The 19106-nt window shown below is 42.1% G+C and overlaps 3 protein-coding genes across 6 annotated transcripts in view; all 3 read left to right on the forward strand.

Moving 5' to 3' along the window:
* Window positions 1-5133, forward strand: part of LOC118406633 (proteoglycan 4-like) — a 9461-nt gene extending 4328 nt beyond the window's left edge. For 2 of the 4 annotated variants that reach the window (XM_035806840.1, XM_035806850.1), the window contains 7 exons: window positions 30-124; window positions 554-735; window positions 894-1067; window positions 1316-1523; window positions 1846-1923; window positions 2145-2228; window positions 2785-5133. In XM_035806840.1, the coding sequence (XP_035662733.1) occupies window positions 558-735; window positions 894-1067; window positions 1316-1523; window positions 1846-1923; window positions 2145-2228; window positions 2785-2917 (855 nt within the window). In that variant the 5' untranslated portion in view covers window positions 30-124; window positions 554-557 and the 3' untranslated portion in view covers window positions 2918-5133. Of the gene's footprint in view, window positions 1-29; window positions 125-553; window positions 736-893; window positions 1068-1315; window positions 1524-1845; window positions 1924-2144; window positions 2229-2784 lie in introns of those variants that run through there. The other 2 variants (XM_035806860.1, XR_004830060.1) reach the window with 2 other exon arrangements.
* A 1093-nt stretch (window positions 5134-6226) lies between these two features.
* On the forward strand, window positions 6227-14490 carry LOC118406632. The gene is made up of 5 exons (XM_035806825.1): window positions 6227-8226; window positions 11763-11823; window positions 12057-12233; window positions 12867-12992; window positions 13651-14490. The coding sequence occupies exons 1-5, from the start codon at window positions 7454-7456 to the stop codon at window positions 13924-13926; spliced, it is 1413 nt and encodes a 470-aa protein (XP_035662718.1). The 5' UTR covers window positions 6227-7453; the 3' UTR covers window positions 13927-14490.
* Window positions 14491-16292: 1802 nt separating this feature from the next.
* The window catches only part of LOC118409426, a 29058-nt gene continuing 26244 nt past the window's right edge, over window positions 16293-19106 (forward strand). The window contains exon 1 of the mRNA XM_035810451.1: window positions 16293-16495. The gene's annotated coding sequence lies outside the window, so the exon portion shown is untranslated. The remainder of the gene's footprint in view (window positions 16496-19106) is intronic.

Genomic DNA, 19106 nt, shown 5'->3' on the forward strand with positions numbered 1-19106 from the left:
AAAGTAAAATGATGTATACTTTTCTGCAGGATACATCATTTACCATTGACACTGCTGCCTGAACCGGACTGTGTCATGCCTACCCTGCTGCCAAGAGAGATATAGTCAGTACAACACTGGAGCTGTAAGTTTTTTTCTTATGTCTAGAGAATAAGGCTGTGAAGGAATAAATTTACCAATTGACCGATCTTGACTGTCTATCACTATTAGCAGTTGTATTAATGATGCATGTTATAGCTATTAGCAATTCAATGATGAGAGAGTGGCTGCGTATTTGCATTTTCATGTGTTTATTTTGCACTCCTAAATAGTCGTATGCTATGTTTTGTTGTTGGGCAGGACTATGGATTGGTCTATAGGAAGACATTTCTCAACAAATATATTATCATTAGTAATTTACAGCCATTGGCAGAGAATATGCTAATCATGCACATTAAATGTCACATACAAATCAGTATTTCACACAGTTTTAAAAAAAGGTCTTTTCGAATTAAGTTGTGAAACACAGCTGCTACTATGTGCTTCTCACGACTGTCACTGTTGTTGTCACCAGTCTGATGAACGATGAGCGAGAGACTGCAGAAACACTGGAGCAGATGGGGTACCAGAAGCGAGGCACCACACCTAAGGCTTCACCTACAAAGACTACCCCCAAGAAGCCTTCTCCTAAGAAGACAACTGCGGCACCACAACCTGCACAGCCTCCACAACTTAGCAAGGCGCAGAAAAATAGAGGTACGTTCTTTGTGTTCTTTGTCCATTCACAGTATGGTTGAAAACTTTTTAAATGCCAAAATTGATGCAAATGGTGAATCATCCATATAATCAAATTATCATGGCCTAATAACATATAGCTACATTTATAGTCCAAACATACAATTTTCCTTTTTCAGTGAGGTCAGAGGTGAAGGCCATGTATCCCAACATGCCACACACTGTGGTTCAGATGGCACTGGAGTCAGCTGACTATAACAAAGAGAAAGTTGTCCAGCTGCTGAAGTTCATGCAGGAAGACCAACAACCCTCTACTTCTAGTTCCAGACCTTCACATGTCACAGAGCCAACAGGTGGGACGAGAACCGTCCTGTAAACCCATGATTTTGTTAGAAACACTCAGCTGTCATAGCATGTTGGACAGCTGATGAAGAAATGCTTTAGAAAGTTATTTCTGTCAGGATATTGAAAAGTTTGCCTTTTGCCATATCCCATTATAGATAGAGATTCATCTGAATTTTACAGTATTTTAGTTTAGGAAGGTTTACATTTTAACCCTACCAGGCAATAAAGTGTAATAAAGGAAGTGTTGTTACCATAGCAGTCCCCGCCCGGACCACCTCCCCTGCCAGGTTTGACAGCAGCAGTGGCTCCCAGCCTGTGGAGTTCTCCAGCTCACTGCGAGCCCCTGTGTTTGGGGAGGACTCCACCAGTCATCGGGCCCAGCCTGCCAGGTTTCCCGAGTCTGCTGTGTCCAAGAAAGTGGAACAACGTAAAATCAAGACTATGGTTGGCGGTTCCAGTTCCAGGCAAGTATCTAAAAAACATTTTTAGGGGTTTACTTGAATGATTTTCGTGTTGACTTCTCTACTGTAGATTTATAATTCTACTATTATGTCTCATTTGTATGACTACCGTACGAGTTATTTCAACCATGAGTTTATAAGACAGCGATAACCACCTTTTCCTTTTACCGCAAAATAAAGCCACAATGAAAGTTTTCAAATTGTCTGAACCTTGATTCAGTTTTAACAAGCTCTCTTTCAACGCTATTTTGATTATAAACTAATTGATGTGAAAAAATGTCTCTCTTTTTGAATTAGCTGAAAGTTTGTTCTTTCTTACTTTCAGCTCTGTGCAGTCCAGAATTAAAGGTTCTTCAAAGCCAACAACTCGTGCCACCACCACAGCTAGGACTGCACCCAGAAGGTAGTCCAAGGACAAAACTCTTTTCATTGCTCACAAAACAAATAATGAAGAAAGTAGTAAAAAAAACATCCATGAAAATGTATGTATAGAGTCATTTTCATAAAAATCACTGCATACAAAGTGTTAGAAGTTTGTGATGTAAAACGTTTATATATGTAGTCAATATATGTCGTCAAGAAACTGAAAATCTGGAAATTTCATTTCCCCTTTTGTGCCGACAGTGCAGGTTATTCCTCCCCCCTACGGAGCAAGCCAAATGGTCCGGACCATCCCCTGCTTAGTGGACCTAACCGGGAACTACTCATGTGAGTTGCTTGAATTTCTAATAATTCTTCACATTATTTGAAAGCCTTTTCAGTGGCTGGTCTTTCACACAGCTATCTTTTATGAGCAAAACAGTCAGATGAAACTCTTCTATTGGTGTGGTAAACATCTTTTACGTTTTACTAGTACTAGTTTAGATGCAAGTCCAAAATACTGAATGTTTATGACTGTGCATATGTAGAATTACACTAAACAATCTACTGCAGTAATTCTTTTGTTACTAAAAAAGTGCAATTCTTGCTACAAAGATAAAATGGAAATAAACATAAGCACTGTATAAGCATTGAAATCAGTGAACATCTGTAATCAAGTTTTTTTGCATGAGATACTGAAATTCTAAATTATCGTACTGTTTACTGTTTCTATCATCATTATTGATCACAGTCTACTTCTGAATAACCAAATACTGCAGGTCCTGACGTGTTCCTAAACCTCTACTGGTACCTGTACCTGATGTTATGTTTAGGTATGCAGCCTTCTGTACTGTATAGTAGGGACATCTAACCCTCTGAACACTCTTGTACCTATGATATATAGGACGGAGTATGTAGAGCAGTGTGGCCCCAACCCTGAGTATGTGCAGGGGCCAGCCTTGAGAGAGGGGGCCAAACCACACCTTGCCAGGGGACCAAACCCCGAGCTGATCCAAGGCCCCGGCCATTTCAACTGAATCTCACTGCCCTGTGTGAAGAGAAGAACATCAAGAACCCTAAGTCAGTTATGTACATTTTGAACAAAACAAACATATTGTTGTTATTGACGTGTATTCAAGGTATGTATATTTATCTTCTCAGGACATTTCTTTCTGGACCCACCTCTTGTGTGACTTTTTTTTTCATGCACTAAGACTTGGTCTTTGCCAGATAGCTACATGTATGATTTACTGATATGTATATGTAGCCAAGACTAGACACGTAACTAGTATATGTATACCAATATAACCCATAGCTAGGAACTGCATAATTAACAACAATATGTAACATCAACATCAACATTATGATGTATACAATTGTCATGTGATCAAGGTTGTCTTTCAGACAACCAAGTTGTGTATCTTGTGGAGCAGAATGTACAGGAAGTTGAAAGCTGGAATATTTGCACATGGTTAAAAGTGTAGTCACGTGGCCTGTTGTTCTATAACACAGTATCTATCTAGGTAGGTACATGTTACTTGCCAACTTTACATGAACACAAATTTGTATTTGCTTTAATGAATGTATTCAAGGTTATGTATATTTATGTCCTACTTTTGTGAGGAGAGTTACTAAGCTGCAGAAAATGAGCTTGTGTTCCTAACTTCTTGGAAAGTCAAGAAAGAGATGAAGATAGAAAGAGAAATGGTGAGGACACAATAAGATAACATGATAAAGTTGTTAGAATTTTAGTGACAGAGCCCTTATACAAAATGCTCTAAATCCAGTTCAGTGGGAAAGAACACTTTTTATCCCCAGAAAGTGTGAGCACAGTTGGATGCAAGAAACCTGGCTCCTTCCGCATTCTATATATGCTTTTAAAAAATGTGACCAAAACGAATGATGATTGGTAGAGTTTGTATTGAAAGTACTGGTACTGTAAACTGAGAGATGCCATTCCAGATGGCACGGCTGTGCATGATGTGATACTGTAGTGTGTAAGTAAGGATCTCAATGAGTGCAGATAACTGAGAAGAGAGGAGTCATCAGAACACAATAATGGTAAGAACACAGTTTGTGCATGGTTACAATGCATCTCCTTGCAAGTAATGGTTCATTTTGTAATCAGATGCTACCTATTAATTTCTTGGGACTTTTGAATCCCAGGGTAATAATTCCTTTGTTAAAAGTCTCAGGTAATAATTCCCTGGGGCTTTTTGTTAATGACTCTTTAGGTAATAATTCCTTGGGACTCCACCTAGGGTAATAATTCCTTTGTTTAAGACACACAGACAGACAGACAGACACATACACACACATACACACACACTACTTAGGTAGTAATCCCCTGGTACCCGATCACTATTTCCTCTTGGTAACTGTTCCCTGGGAAAAGACCCAGGGTAATAATTCCTTTGTTCCTGACACCATTGGGTAATAATTCCCTGGATAAACCCAGGGTAATAATTCCTTTGTTTTGGACTCCTGTAGGTGATAATTCCCTGGGACTGACAGGGTGATAATTCCTTTGGGCTACCTTTAGTTGATAATTCCCAGGACCCACCCAGGGTAGAAATTCTTGTTCAGGGACCCCCTTGGTAACAGTTCCCTTCGATAGACCTAGGGTAATAATTCCTTTGTTCCAGACACCCTTGGGTAATAATTCCCCGGATACACCCAGGGTAATAATTCCTTTGTTTAGGACACCTTTAGGTGATAATTCCCTGGGACTGAAGCAGGGTGATAATTCCTTTGTTTGGGGCCACCTTTGATTGATCATTCCCAGGACCCAACCAGGGTAGTAATTCTTGTTCAAGGACCCCTTGGTAACACAGTTCCCTGGGATAGACCCATGGTAATAATTCCTTTGGTGTGGACACCTTTGGGTAATAATTCCCTGGACACAACCAGGGTAAATTGTTTGGGACACCCTTAGTTGATAATACCCTGGAACCACTCGTGGTAATAATTCCTTTGTTTGTGTCATCTTTAGGTGATAGTTCTCTGGGACTGACACAAGGTAATGATTTGTTCAGGGCCTTTTTAATTGTAGGTAATAATTCCCTGAATGCATCCATGGTAATAATTCCTTTCTTTGGAGCATTTTAGGTAACAATTCCATGGGATTAACATGGGATAGTAATTCCTTTAAGTTGATAATTCCCTGGGACTGACCCAGGGTAATAATTCCTTTGTTTAGAACACCATAAGGTGATAATTCTCTGGGACTGACCCAGGGTAATAATTCCTTTGTTCAGAACACCTTAAGGTGATAATTCCCTGGGACTGACCCAGGGTAATAATTCCTTTGTTTAGGACACCATAAGGTGATAATTCTCTGGGACTGACCCAGGGTAATAATTCCTTTGTTCAGAACACCTTAAGGTGATAATTCCCTGGGACTGACCCAGGGTAATAATTCCTTTGTTCAGAACACCTTAAGGTGATAATTCCCTGGGACTGACCCAGGGTAATAATTCCTTTGGTCAAAGCATCCTAGGGGTTAATTCCCTTGGCCCACCCAGGGTAATAATTCCTTTGCTAAGGATCCCCTTGTATCAATTCACTTGGACTGACCCAGGGTAATAATTCCTTTGCTGAAAACAACTTTAGCTGATGGACCCATCTAGGAATATCATTCCCTTGTTGGACACCTTAGGTAATAATTCCCTGGATCCATCCATCCAAGACAGTACTGTGATAATTCATCTGTTAAAGACCACTTCAGTAATAGTGGTAAGTCAATCCCTTTGATAGAGAACCAGTGGTGATAATTCCTTCTTCAATAATCTATGGTAACCATTCTGTTGGTTTCCACCCAAGGTGATAATTTCTTTGTTAGTGACCCATATATTTTTTTATAATTTCTTTCAAATAGTACTAAACGTGATAATTCCTTTGATAAGGACACATGGGTAACAGTACCTTTGATAAGTGCCCAAAGTTTATTATTCTCGTAAAGAATGTGTTACCATATTTATCTACCACAGGTACATGTATAGTTTTGATACGGTTCTTTGTTGTGTAACATTTGTACGGCATTTTTTTGTAAACATTTCCCATTTACACAAAGGTAAACCACTTCTGTAAAACCACTTCTGTAAAACTTGTTTCTAATAGTGTCACAGCTCTCTGGATGAAATGAGCATGCATGGACTAAATGCTCATATCGTTTTATATATAACCAGCGTGGTTTCGTTCCGTTTAATGCCCTTAATTCGCGTGATTAAAGAATCTTACCACACGATTGCTGTCATCACTATTGTTTGTGCTATATTCACATACCATAATTAAGTTATTGTGTGCCTCTTTTTGTCCTGGGACTGTTCTCCTGTTGTTGACTTTATTATATATATATATATATACATTCATTTCCAGGCGAGTAAATTTCAGTAGGCGTTACCTATCTATGATTTTGTTGATCCCCACATATCTACAAATCAGTCATGAAAATGAGTCAGCCCATGCCCCAGGGAGAAAGCTGATACCAAGCGTCATGACGTCACACCGTTGAAATATTTATGACTATGCAGTGCAACACATCAAGGCGGTAAAACTCAGGGTTACCATAGCCTCCTAATGGGGTCGTGGAACTGTCATTCTGGAATGTCACTTGGCTTTTTGACAAAAGATGGCTGTGAAATAGTAACAACATAAGAGATGCAGAAGATGGTACGAAAATGACTGTATTTATCACATAAAACAGCTTCCAACCGCCAGCATCGGATATTTTCAAGAACTTCTTCTCTGTCTTCTATTTGTCGTGTCTAACCGATTTGGGTACTTTTCCAATCATATTGATTTCAACGTGTATCCATCTAAACTCCAAGCACATCTATGGGTGGAAAGGCAGTACGCAAAGGGCTGCCCGGTGGCGTGTTGGATACTGGTTGGCCTGTCGATACTGCCTTGCCACCGATACATCTGTATCAAACCTAAAAGCTATGGTGTGTCAAATGGCCAAAGCCAACCCCAGAAGGCCTCCTATTATATACATTGTATTTTATATATCTAGACAAAGTGAAAGCTTGACGTTTTTTCAAACAACGCACGTCTGTGTTGTCTATAGGTCAAACGCAAAACTATAGGTTAATCACAAGGGTGCAGTCGTAGCTCATAAATGCCAGTAATTGGTTGGTTGGTTTGGTTAATAATCACTGAGCCGTGCAAAAATTGAGCTGTTCATTTGACAACGAACTGTTCTCACTCAATATATAAATACATATTCCCATAGTTTTCTGTCTAATATAAGTAGACTATCAGTTGTCACAAATTGCTGAATATGTATGATGTCATTTGAGTTGTACGATGTTACAGAAACTGCCCAATGTTGTTGAAGGACACGGCAGCTTTGATACGAGTTTGATGTCAGCGCTCACGGCTAGCACTCATGACCTATGATTGTTCGCTGTCATCCCTGCGACCTGTAAATTGCAGTCGCCATACTCGCTGGTCGTCTTACCGGTTCTGCTTTAACGTACAGCCCGGGGCTCCTGTTTATGGAACGTTTAGATGAAACAAGATATAAGGTTGTTTTTCTGTGGTGAGATACCGACAGCCATGCTGGATAAACGATGAGCTACCCCAGCAATTACCACAGGTCCGGACTGGCATCGACGCTCGGCAGTCTTTTCAGCTTCGGCTCAGGGTCGCGCTCACAGTCGCTGTCGTCGCGATGGGCCGGGTCCAGCTTTGTCCGCCTCTCCAGGGAAAGGAGAAGCTACTCGGGGCCGACGCGTGCTTCTTCTCGGGCGTTCGACACGGGACCTGGTCTTTCCTACTCCGTACAGACGGGATACACGTCCCCGACCAGCCCGCGGTCAGTCAGTCGGACCTACGGCGCCGACACCAGCCGGGCCCGCCTGTTGGTAAGAACCTCCAGCGCACCGTCCCTCCGGGCTCACAGCCGCCGCTCCAGCGGGGAGTACGCCTCCTTCCAGCGACACGAGAAACCACTGGACTTCGTCCGTACTGAGACCGAGCTGAATGGCCATGTCGTTGACGGAGGGCCAGAAAAAGTGGACATGGACGAAGTTTTCGGGAACAAAATCCCGATATCTTCACCCACGTCGCCCAAAGCCGAAACCCGACGCTCTCAGGTGTCGTCTGTCGTCCTCATGTCTCCCCGTGCTCTCTCTCCGGTATCCCCCCGCGCTCTGTCACCAGTGTCCCCCCGCGCTCTGTCACCGGTGTCCCCCCGTGCCCTCTCCACGGTGTCCTCCCGGGCTCTGTCCCCGGTACAGTCCAGCCTGACGTCCGTCAGCGCCAGAGATGTTGAGGTAGACGTCAATGCCCATATTCGGCGCACAGAGCAGCTGGAAAGAGACCTGGACCTCTACAAGAGCAGGTAGGGCCTATTTACAGAAATACTAACTCTACTCATTTACTTTGCCTACGGTTGGTAAGTCTATCTGGAATTTTCGTTAGATTCTTCACCTCTATCGAAAAACATGGCCATCAGTTGCCAATAAGTATACCGCGTGCAATTTGGGAATCACACTAAACGGTGCAATGGGTTGCTATATAAAAAACAAATGTTTTCCTCTTATAAACGTAACTTAACGTAGCAAGTAACGTAACAAATTGATGCTAATTGAAATATAGACGTTATTTGGGAAATCTAGGACGTTTGGTAAAATGGAACAAAATCGACGTTGTCCGCGGCTATGGCTCAGTTATGGTAACTTGTCGGCAAGCTTAGGGCTATTCACTGGGGATTTGTAAAGTTTGGAAACATCACCAAAGCGGTAAGTCGCACAGGAAGTCCCGATTTGATGGCTCGTTGGAGAAACAATCATTACACAAGAGGGGGAGGGTTGATGACAGGTAATTATCTGATCTTGCTGAGTGATAACTAACGTTTCAAACACAAGCCAAGGTCGTTCTACTTTCGTTTATTCGATACTCGGCAGAATTTTGTTATCATTATGTACTTCTGTCGTTTCAATACTAAGTAGTAGGTAGGTAAGGGCATGCAAGACGAAGGTCAAGTTAAAAAATGTGCCTCCTAGTGGCTTCCCAAGGCACTGCAGCGTAGCTTCAAAGTTATAAAATCAATATAATCAGTCGTAAATGTTGCTATCATTTGGCGAAGATATGAGATCGTGGAACTCTAGTTAGATATACTATCAAAGGCAAGACAGCTGGGTTGTTGTGGTTTTGTCCCTGTGATTTCGACTGACAAATTTGTAGATTGAAGGGCGGTTGGAGCTAGAGTGATAGAGCGACCTTTGATCAGTATGGGCACGGCGTCCTTGACAATAACCTGGTGGAGATATGATTGATGTTTATACAAAGTGTAAGACTTATGTACGTTGTACTTTCACCAGCGAGATCAATCAGAATTAGAAGACTTCACCAAAAGTTTATAACGTTAGAGGCAATGAGCTTCATTTCTAAATCTATCATAGTGTGTGTCCTTATTACTAGTATTAGGTTTGTTGATTCGAGAAGAGGGTCTTTGCTCGAATCCCTAGAAGGTCTCGATGCTGTACCCTTGGTAAAGACAGGCACTGCTTAACTTTTCCTCACGGCTGAAAACGAATACCTGGCTTTGATGATACCAACCACACCTATGTAACTCATTATGTTTATTTGAAGGCTTTTCTTTCATTTCAAAGGGTCATTTACATTATTAGTCATGTGAGTGACAGACGAGCATCACGTGAAGAACGGTTTATGACCTTTGATGGGTCAGTGAGTGCACTTTCAGAATACCCCCGGGGTGATGTGCGGACACTATATGGCTCAAAACATATCTATATCTTTTGATTGAACAAGATAATCTAAAGGGCATTTATACAAGCAGCGTCACAACTTGTAGACAAATGTGAAAAGTCAGGGCAGCCATGCTGGCTCGATTGAAAAACAGGAGATGGTTACTTGTACAATTGTGGTCATTCACTGAACGCACTGGTTGTAAGCAGGTTCTGATGATCTTTGAATATGAAGAGACAAAAGTCATGTGCATACAATAGTAGTATGTAGAAGAATAGGAACATTGACTTTGAATATTGCTTGCGTAACGACTTCAGTTTGCAGGCGTCGTTAACCAACCAACCAACGTGGCGGGCGATGACTCGATGGCGTCACGTCAATCTGATCTTCGGTCAGATCATGGTGTCAGATAATTCGTGGTTTGTAAGATGTCAGTGTGAATACTAATACCTGTAATCTATTGCTCAAGAATAAGTTATGGTCGTTATTTACTTGATGATTTAAAATAACTGTCACAGTGAGCACATAAAGCGTATAACGTACTCAGGCACAGTTCTGTGGAATAGTCTGAGAGAGAACGTGAGGCAGGCGCCCTCTTTATCGTCGTTTAAGAACTTAACTCGACTAGAAATTATGTAACTATGGACTATGAGATGGACTGATATTATGTTGAAGACGAAAGGATCTATGGAATGGTGAATTGTATGATGATGAATTGTATCTTTTGTGTAGTGCATTGTATTTAGAAGGTATTTAGACCTCTGACCTCCTCCACCCTTGAAATCTTGAAAAACGGCTCAGGCCGAATGATGTATCAAGGTTAAACAAAGGTTGAAAAAAAAAAGCAAGATAATAAAGTATGAAATAACAATTTGTTACCCGTTAAATGGAATTACTCACACATACTTAGCCTGAACAATTGGTCATTTTTACCAGTTCTACGGCTAGCAATCTCCCTGTCATCACTGAAACGCATCATGTTATTTTGTGTTATTTGGGTTAAAGTGGTCGGCAAAACAACAAAACAGGACAGATATATTTTACCCTGATACTAACATATATTTGTGTGGTGTTATGCCACGTGTGAGGTTGGAGGGGAGAGGGAACATCGCGAGTCACATCTGTTTGTAATCGGTGCCGTGTATGACACCTGGTGCTCAAGGACACCGCAGCTGATCCAACAAGCTTCTTTTCAATTGTGGAAAGCTGCGAGTGCCGGGTTTCATCAATAGATCATAACATGTGACAATGGCTATAGACATCAGAACGGGCGTTTTTGCGCTCTGTTGAGCCAAGAAACAGACTCGAAGATGCCTAGTTAATGACCATGCACACAATCTTGCCTGAGGCAGACAGTTTGACAGTCCAATGCAAGATGTTCAGTACTTGTACTGAAACGTTGTTGGAGTAACGTGTGAAAGTTAAGTGTCCGGATGGGAAAAGCTAAAGTTTAAACGTGCACGTTCCATTACAGAGCTGTCATCACTCATTAGCACAAAAAAATGAAATAAAAACTTCTGCATAAATCACCCTTGTCACTAGATTGTTGTTCATCAAGGTCAGAGAGGCAGCTGTCGGGCGACATTCTTTCGTTGTCAGGGACGAGGCTTGATAATTAGTCATCTTGGCCTCCTTAACTTGCCGGCTAGTTATATGATTTAGAGGAAAGAATGTGTCACAATCAAGTTGGTATGAAGCCGGGCACACTAAGTATCCAATAAGTGAATTAAATGATGCAATCTGCATCTTTGTTGTGTTTTGTCTGACCTTTGCCTCTTCCCCCATGAGCTCAATGAAAACGGCCTGAAAGCCGATTTAAGCTTCTCACAAATAAACATAATTAAACATACAGCTTATCAGCGACTAGTTTCTCTATTTAAGCGTGTTCAGTCATTAGTGCAGTTTGTAGCTCTTTCGCGTGTAGGAGCAGTAGCTTTCTTTATCTGAACTTAGATCATGGGTCATTTGTTGTTGTTGTTGTTGTGAAAATGGACAGTATTTATAAGAACAAAATGTGCCAGCAAAGTTGTGCAGTGTAATTTTGGTGCTTTACGTGTACAACTAACTTCGTGGCTTCATACTTTTGGCTTCATCCTTTTTAGCGACGTCTCAGGAGCGGATGCACTCTATATCTACTTAACGCTTCTTTTGTCATTATGTTTCCAGATATGAGAAAGAGGCTACCATCAGGAAAGAGCTAGAAAACAAGCTCTCAGAGGCTAGGGAGGTTAGTGCTCAAAACGTGGTGACTTAGAAATAGGCAGATAAAACCTTTAAATATCTTATGCGTCTCCCAAATTATATTCAAACATAAATTTCTTAATATGTAATTTAATAGGGAGATGGCATTTTCCCTGTTTTTTTTACCAGTATGATAAACTGAAGTCATATTTTTGGCCACGCCTCAGGGATGGAGGAATTTCTGTTTGTCCTAACATGTACTTTTCTACTCCACGCTAGGAGATCACCGCGCTGTCCGGGATTAACAGGCGACTGAAGGGTGATAACGAGGCTCTGAGAAAGCGGTGTCACACCGATGAGATACACTGCAGCACCGGCCTCATGGACATGCGCAGTCACTACGAGAAGGTCGTCAGGAACACCAAAAGGGACCTGGAGGTGTACTACATGGAGAAGGTAGGTAGCGGCTGTAGACGCTGTGAGAAAACTGTAATCTCAGAGCAGACGACTTTGGGTAACATGAACAGAGAAAATGTGCATCACCACGGAGTGACATAGAAAACGAATAAAGAGACGTGAAATAATGCCGTCAGCGCGCCTTTCCATCTCGCAAACGGCTGTTGCCATTTGAAAGGTCGCCATGATGCCATATCGCTGATAGGCCGATGCCATACTAGTATTCTCCAAACACATCATAACCTTTCGAGTGGGCTGAAATTAATGGAAGAAGGCAGTGTACCAGCTAGCGTAAAAAAGCGTCTTTAGTCGTAAACCTAACCGTCTTTGCTATGAAACATCACGCGTGTACCGGTACCGTTCTGCGATATGACAAATAGCAATGGCCATTCATGAGAAGGAAATTAGTGCTACAGATTTACATGTTAGTCTAGATATCAGAACTGTCTTGACCGAAAACAGAGTAGTCAAAGAAAGTATGAAATACAAACAGCTATTTTGGAGCAGAAGCATCACACACTTTCTCTCGCCTTCTGTGATTTCGCACGTTGAAGCCCCATTAGTTCGTTCACATCAGTCATCACGTTGAAGGACCATAAGTTCATAATAGCTACGCTGTTGCCATGCCCGCAGGTTAGACGTGTTACGGATGAAGCCAAACGGCACGCGGTGGAGCTGGGGAGGGTCACAGCAGACTGGAAAGACCTGTCGGAACAAATCAGGAGTCTACAGACGGAAAACGACCGGCTACGGAGAATGGTAGGTGTTACTATAGATGTCTGCATTTGGCCTTATACTGGTACATGTAGGTTCGTTGAATCATTTGTTTTGAATGACTGAGACTGAGAGTGGTGTATATGACAGAGAAAAAGGTAATACAAAGAGTTTTCCCCTAGTATATGAAACACTTTCTGTGCAAAAATGCAATCTCCATGGGTATCGTTACAACGATTCGCACAGCTTTGGAGGTGATGCTGTGTTTGATACCATGGTTATGGTATTGTGTCCTCGCCACATTGCCATCTAGCGGAATCAGCAAATATTACAGCATCATCAGTCCTACAGCCAAGTTCATTTTCGTTCAAGGCCTATGAATTTCAATTCGATTTCAAAGAAATAGAAATAGGAAAAGGGTAAAGAAAAATTATCTGTATGCTATCTTTTTTGACCAATGGATAAAACTCATGAGGCGCTTTGGGCCAATTTTATTTCCCGTCACCTTTCTGGGGCCTTTCTGTCACCGAAATTCCTGTTAGTCACTTAGTGTCCCCGACGTGCCTAGCATTCAAATGCCAATACCGGAAGGGTGCACAGACACAAACGGGTACAGAGACACTAACGGCAAGTGATGACAAAACCTCCGTTTCACGAAGGTAAAAACTATTAATCATGTCTTTTTGTCTTGTTTATTCTACAGGCTGGATTCAAAGCACCCTCATCATCATCAGCAGCAACAACAACAGCCAAGACATCCTCAGGGGTTGAAAAAGCTCCCACCAAAACCGTCACCTTCCACAACGGGCCTGTGTCGGAGTCCAACTCAAGCACGAGGACAACCAAAGTCAGGGTCAAATACGTAGATGCTGCCTCGACGTCCTCCAGTTCTGACGAAGACGACACTCAGACGACATCAGTGCGCGCGAAAAGCAAGATTAGCTCCAACGTGAAAATATCTAAAGTTAGTAATGTGTAGATAACGTGGGGTGCACGACTGCCGTACGTTGCGTTGGCGGTGTTGCAGTGCGTTTCAAATGGAACTTCTGGATGTGAATATAATGCAAAAAGTATGACTAAAGAAAAGAAACACTTAACGTACCGCAACTGCAGTGAGGTACCCCCTTAAACTTGCGGCCCCTAGTAATGTTACCATTACTTTAACCTCTACTCTAGATGATAATAGACCTTACTACTCGCATGAGGCAGATAAAGTTACTGGATCTCACTGCGGAGAATCTGTTGGGGCGACAGTCTGTAACCATCGAACTGACGAATCTTTATTATGAGAGGATATACCTTTGGTAAATTTGGTGCTATTTCAAATAGCCTGCGGAAGCTTGTACTGTCACCTTCAGTTCTGGTAGGGTAGCTTGTATGGGCTCATGGTGGCAAGAAAGAACACATGTTTACATATAAATCGAAGGTGCAATGGTTGTCAATGTTATATTTATTGAAAAAAATATGTCAGCGATATCTTTTTAAAATATGATAAGTTGCATTTTATTACCAATGGAATAAATACAAGTCATCCGTCTGTCGAGTGTGGTCTAGGTGGAGTCCTTTGTTTCACTCAGTAGCTATGCTTACGTTGTCTAAGTTTAGGTATCAACTTGAGTTAATTGAGAGCAAGGTAACGTTATATGTACTGCAAATGTTGAAGTGCATGGAACGTTATGGTTTTGTTCTCGCGGTTTTTGTGGTGACCTCTCCACCGCGAATATGCATTTTCGAAGTACTGCATTACAGAATTGGTTCAACCGCGAACTTCAAAAACTGCAAACAACACCTGTCCCGTGTACCGCGAAAATAAGTACCTGTGAAAGTAGGTGAAGTTGCAGTGCATGTGTGCCTGTAGTGATACTTGCTGCTCCCGTGACGTCATCATCTGCCGTGCGCACTTGTTTGGCAGTGATCAGACCTTTTCAAGAATACGTCAGGCACTATGGGTTGCGCAGGGGTGAATGGACACATATTGTGTCTATATTGCCATGGTTATTCTTTTCTTTGTGCAATTGCCCCTCTGCTACCCCTAATGCCCCGCGTTTCCCAGAATGCAACGTGATCTGTGAAGGTGTCCATGGCCTCATCAATCCGGACTTAAATTACTGTTATCTGCTCAAGAATCCGAAGGTTACAGCAGCATTTGGCAGGCACTATTCTTACTTGACACTCATGATGATGCCATCATATCCATGAATATAATAGAGACATGTATGTCACATTTGAAAGATTGAAAGCCGTAATGCAATTATAGTCCCCCCGTCTCTCTCATGGGGCCAGCTAATCAGAGATGACTTTACATCAGGCCCACGGATGTCTCTGCCAACTCTCTGGATTGTTGAAATATTGCCAAATAGGGAGAATTAACATACCGGGAGCCATACTAGTAGTGGGCCACAGGGTTGCCAACATGTTTCTCGCGCATACCATGGACCCTACTTAGTAATTTATTTAACAACCCAATGCGTCTGGTAGATTGATTACATTATAAATACTTTGCGAGTTGGGTGCTGAGTTGTTTTATGTACTGATAACGCCCATCAGTCTAATTAGGTGATCTTCCCGATATCTGCTTGGAGATTAAGGGTGAACGCCTGGCTTCCCTCGTAGCAAATTTTGGTCCGGGTACGTGCTGAACCGAGAATAATTGATTACCGGTGGGGTTTGGTAGGTGGGAGGATGCTATCATCTTATCCACGGCACGCCGCAGGAAGCTAAACATTCTGTACCAACAAAATATTACCTTGGCCTTGGCTGTACGGAGGAGTGTTACCTCCGCGGTATTTAAGTAATTTGTACACACTCGTGGGTATTAACAGTGCAGAGAGCGCCCTGACACCAATGATCTTTATTAATAGGGCAGGTCAGGTTTGCTGCAGTGGTGTTGAGGGGACTCTCGCGTCTCCCGTCTGGTTTCTATTTTCCACGGCACGAAGAAGATAAAACCTCCTCCCTGTAGTCTTACTAAAACCACAGGTACTGGTTTAGTGATTTTTGCCATAAATCGATCCTTTAGCGTGTTTTTTTTTTGTGCAGCACTTTTTTCACCATGTAAAAGAGGTCAAAGAGAACCGTGGCACGACCCTTGTTCCGGTCGAGGGGCACTTCTGGATACTTCATCAAGCTTTCCGGCGATACCACTTTCAGGGGTCGTCGCAAGGAGACAAAAATTTATGTTCTACCAGATATGGACATTCTAGATTTAAAATAAATCATCCTTCCGTGTTTCTATCTTTAGATATTTGTGGGATTGGGGTTAGAAATATAGAAACACTTGTGGGCACATGTGGGCGATTCACATCCGTATCTCGGAATGTTGAGTAAACCCCTGGGAGAGTCCATTTCTTCTCCAGTGGTGACGCCAGAGCGGGTTGCGGTGTGACACTTGTCAGGATTCAGTGGGGTCATCTGTGGTGTGTGCTGCTGGTACTGTGGTGGTGTGACACTGTGTGCTAGCTGAGCTGAGACAGAAGGGGAAGTTTGGTGTGATCTTCATCCTCACATCTTCAGTACGCAATAGTCCGCGGGTCGGACAAAGCTACAAGGTAAGGAAAGCATATGGCAACTGCTGTATTCCTGTGCTATAGACTGTGTTGTAGATCGCTTATTTCAGTATACTAGTAGTTATCTATCTCAGAGGCAGATTTGTTTTCCATGATTTTGTTGATACATAATTTAGAGTTCCAACAAATCGGCAATTCCGGATCAGTTGTGTTCAGTATATTCTACTGTGTTATTTCTGATAGTATATAAACATACTTCTTCTTTTTGCTGCTCTTTCAGAGCACACTTTTTTTTCTGTGCTTCATGGTTGTTGCTTCGAAGATGCTATTAAATCGTTTGTAACTACTAGTATTAGTTTCTCAACGGCCTGCATTGTGTATCAACAAACTACAGTGTGTTTGTTACTAAACACTGTGTTCGATTTTGCTGGAAATCCGAGTATAGATCAGTAGACGTGGCCCAACCGGTTTTCGTGCATTCCATGGTGGTCTCTCGTTTGTGGACCACAGTTTTCACGAAGGGCGGCCATATGGAGCCACAGACTGAAAGGGCGTCTGCTAACCATGTGGCGAGGCCTGCTTCCGATTAATCTAAAATAAATGGCGTTATGAATCACAACAATAACACGTCGCATCTCCAATACCGGGGTGTTTATTTTGGGCACTGTGACCACCAGTACGTGTCAGTACAGCTTATATAGTTCCATATGAGGGCCCAGAGAGAGCCAGACTACTGAACTGATCTATCCACTACGCTAAGAATGTGGTCCCCAGGGCAGCCATGCGGAGTTATCTAATGGTGACTGTTGAGTTCTATACTATGAGTGAGCATGGGCACTGCGGTAAAATACGGGACGCAGTATTGGAAATATACGGCATCTAATAACGTCATGGGTGAGCTGAAATCGATGAATGACTGGTCACTCAAAATTGTGTTTTGAAGGACTCACTAGAAGTTCTTACAGCTCCAGATAAACAAACCACATGTAACGTTAGTGCGACGTAAATACTGATGTCAATGGTATAAACAAACCACGTGTAACATTAGTACAATGTAAATGCACCCGTCAATGGTTACCCACTTAACATCTGTCAAGTACAAGTTTAAAGAGGTGAGCTAGCATTAACTTTAATATTAGACGGGACTTGTACAAAAGCAATGCGCATTAGTTTTCGTGACAGCACTTCAATTTGGTTTTTTTAGTAAATGAATAGGCTACGCTGGAACATGTATAAGATGTATGATGATGATGATAGTACAAGCGATACGTTTTAGTTTCCAGGAGTACTTTTTTTCTAATTTGCAGTAGTGTAGAGCATGGCGCCAACTTTTTCCCTGTAACCCAAACAACACAAAAATGAGGTCTTGCTCATTGCATGCAATCATTGCAATGTGATTTGATTGTGGTCGTGACCTTCGCTGTCTTAATTTCGAATATTTCAGTGCCCCAAAAAAATTCCGATAACCCCAACCCAAGAGGAATGTTTGGGCTAGTCTTTCAGAAATAATGTTTTCACCATAAACTTCTCCCTGTAGACCACAACTTCCCACACCCTTTCTCCAAAACATTCTCCCTTCGCTCGTATAGTTTATGTAAGCCAATATAAACATTCTCCCGGAAAGGAACACTTCACACTGGTAGCTAAAAAACAGCACTGAAATCTGTGTATGGATGGATGTTTTTACATTTATCATCAAATGTACTCGTATGTCAACTGTGTCCAACCAAATGACCATGTTTTGGCTCGGCGATAACCTGTTAAGTTACTGTACGATGTATAATTAATTACACCAGCATAATGCATACAGGTTTTAGACGTAATGGGGATACCTCCTGTTAACAGGACTACTTTCGATGAGAGTAATTTCTCGCAAGCTGATTTGAGTAGCAAAAAAATGGAGTGTTTTTGCGCGGTAATGCATCCTCAGGTCTGGCAGCCAAACTAGCGGGGGGGGGGGGGACAGGACAGCGAGTCCAGGAGCCCCGGTGGTAATCGTATGGTACCCAGGCTAGTAAAACTGGACTAGCATGCTGAATATTTTACCAGCTCGGAACTCGACTTCCTATCACTTCCACAAGTCTGACCTTTTCGGCGACACCATCTTTTCCACTCACTTCCTCCTGCCACTCGACTGACAGTGTATACAAATAACAACGAACGCACACAAACACAACATCCAGACACATCGAAAATCAGCCTCCCAAGAGGCAACAAACAAATACAAATCAAGAAAAATGAGAGTGGTTAAGTATTAGTACTACGGAAGTGAATTACCTGCGGGTCTAGCCCAACTGCCCAAGGCTCTTCCGGCGTTTATAATAATGTTTATTGCAAAATCATGCCCGAGGGCTAATTGCATACACAATCTCAAGAACTAAAAGAGGTAAGTACATAAAAACTAGTGTCTAATCAACTATTATTATTATTATTATTGAAGGATGTATACCGGATAAGCAATTAGCATGCGTGTGTGCTAGTGCTGAACGTACTTCCTCCAAAATATCCAATTGGATTATATCATAGAGGCTTGTGTTTATAGAAAAATTCTAATGTCTAATGCCGGCGACACTGTCATTGCACACGGTTCGTGAACACCTTGACCGAGAGTTGTAAGATATACGATGTAAGTTGTAAGTTATAAGGGAAAGGT

The sequence above is a fragment of the Branchiostoma floridae genome, chromosome 2 (assembly GCF_000003815.2).
Source record: "Branchiostoma floridae strain S238N-H82 chromosome 2, Bfl_VNyyK, whole genome shotgun sequence".
NCBI classification, from domain to species: domain Eukaryota; kingdom Metazoa; phylum Chordata; class Leptocardii; order Amphioxiformes; family Branchiostomatidae; genus Branchiostoma; species Branchiostoma floridae.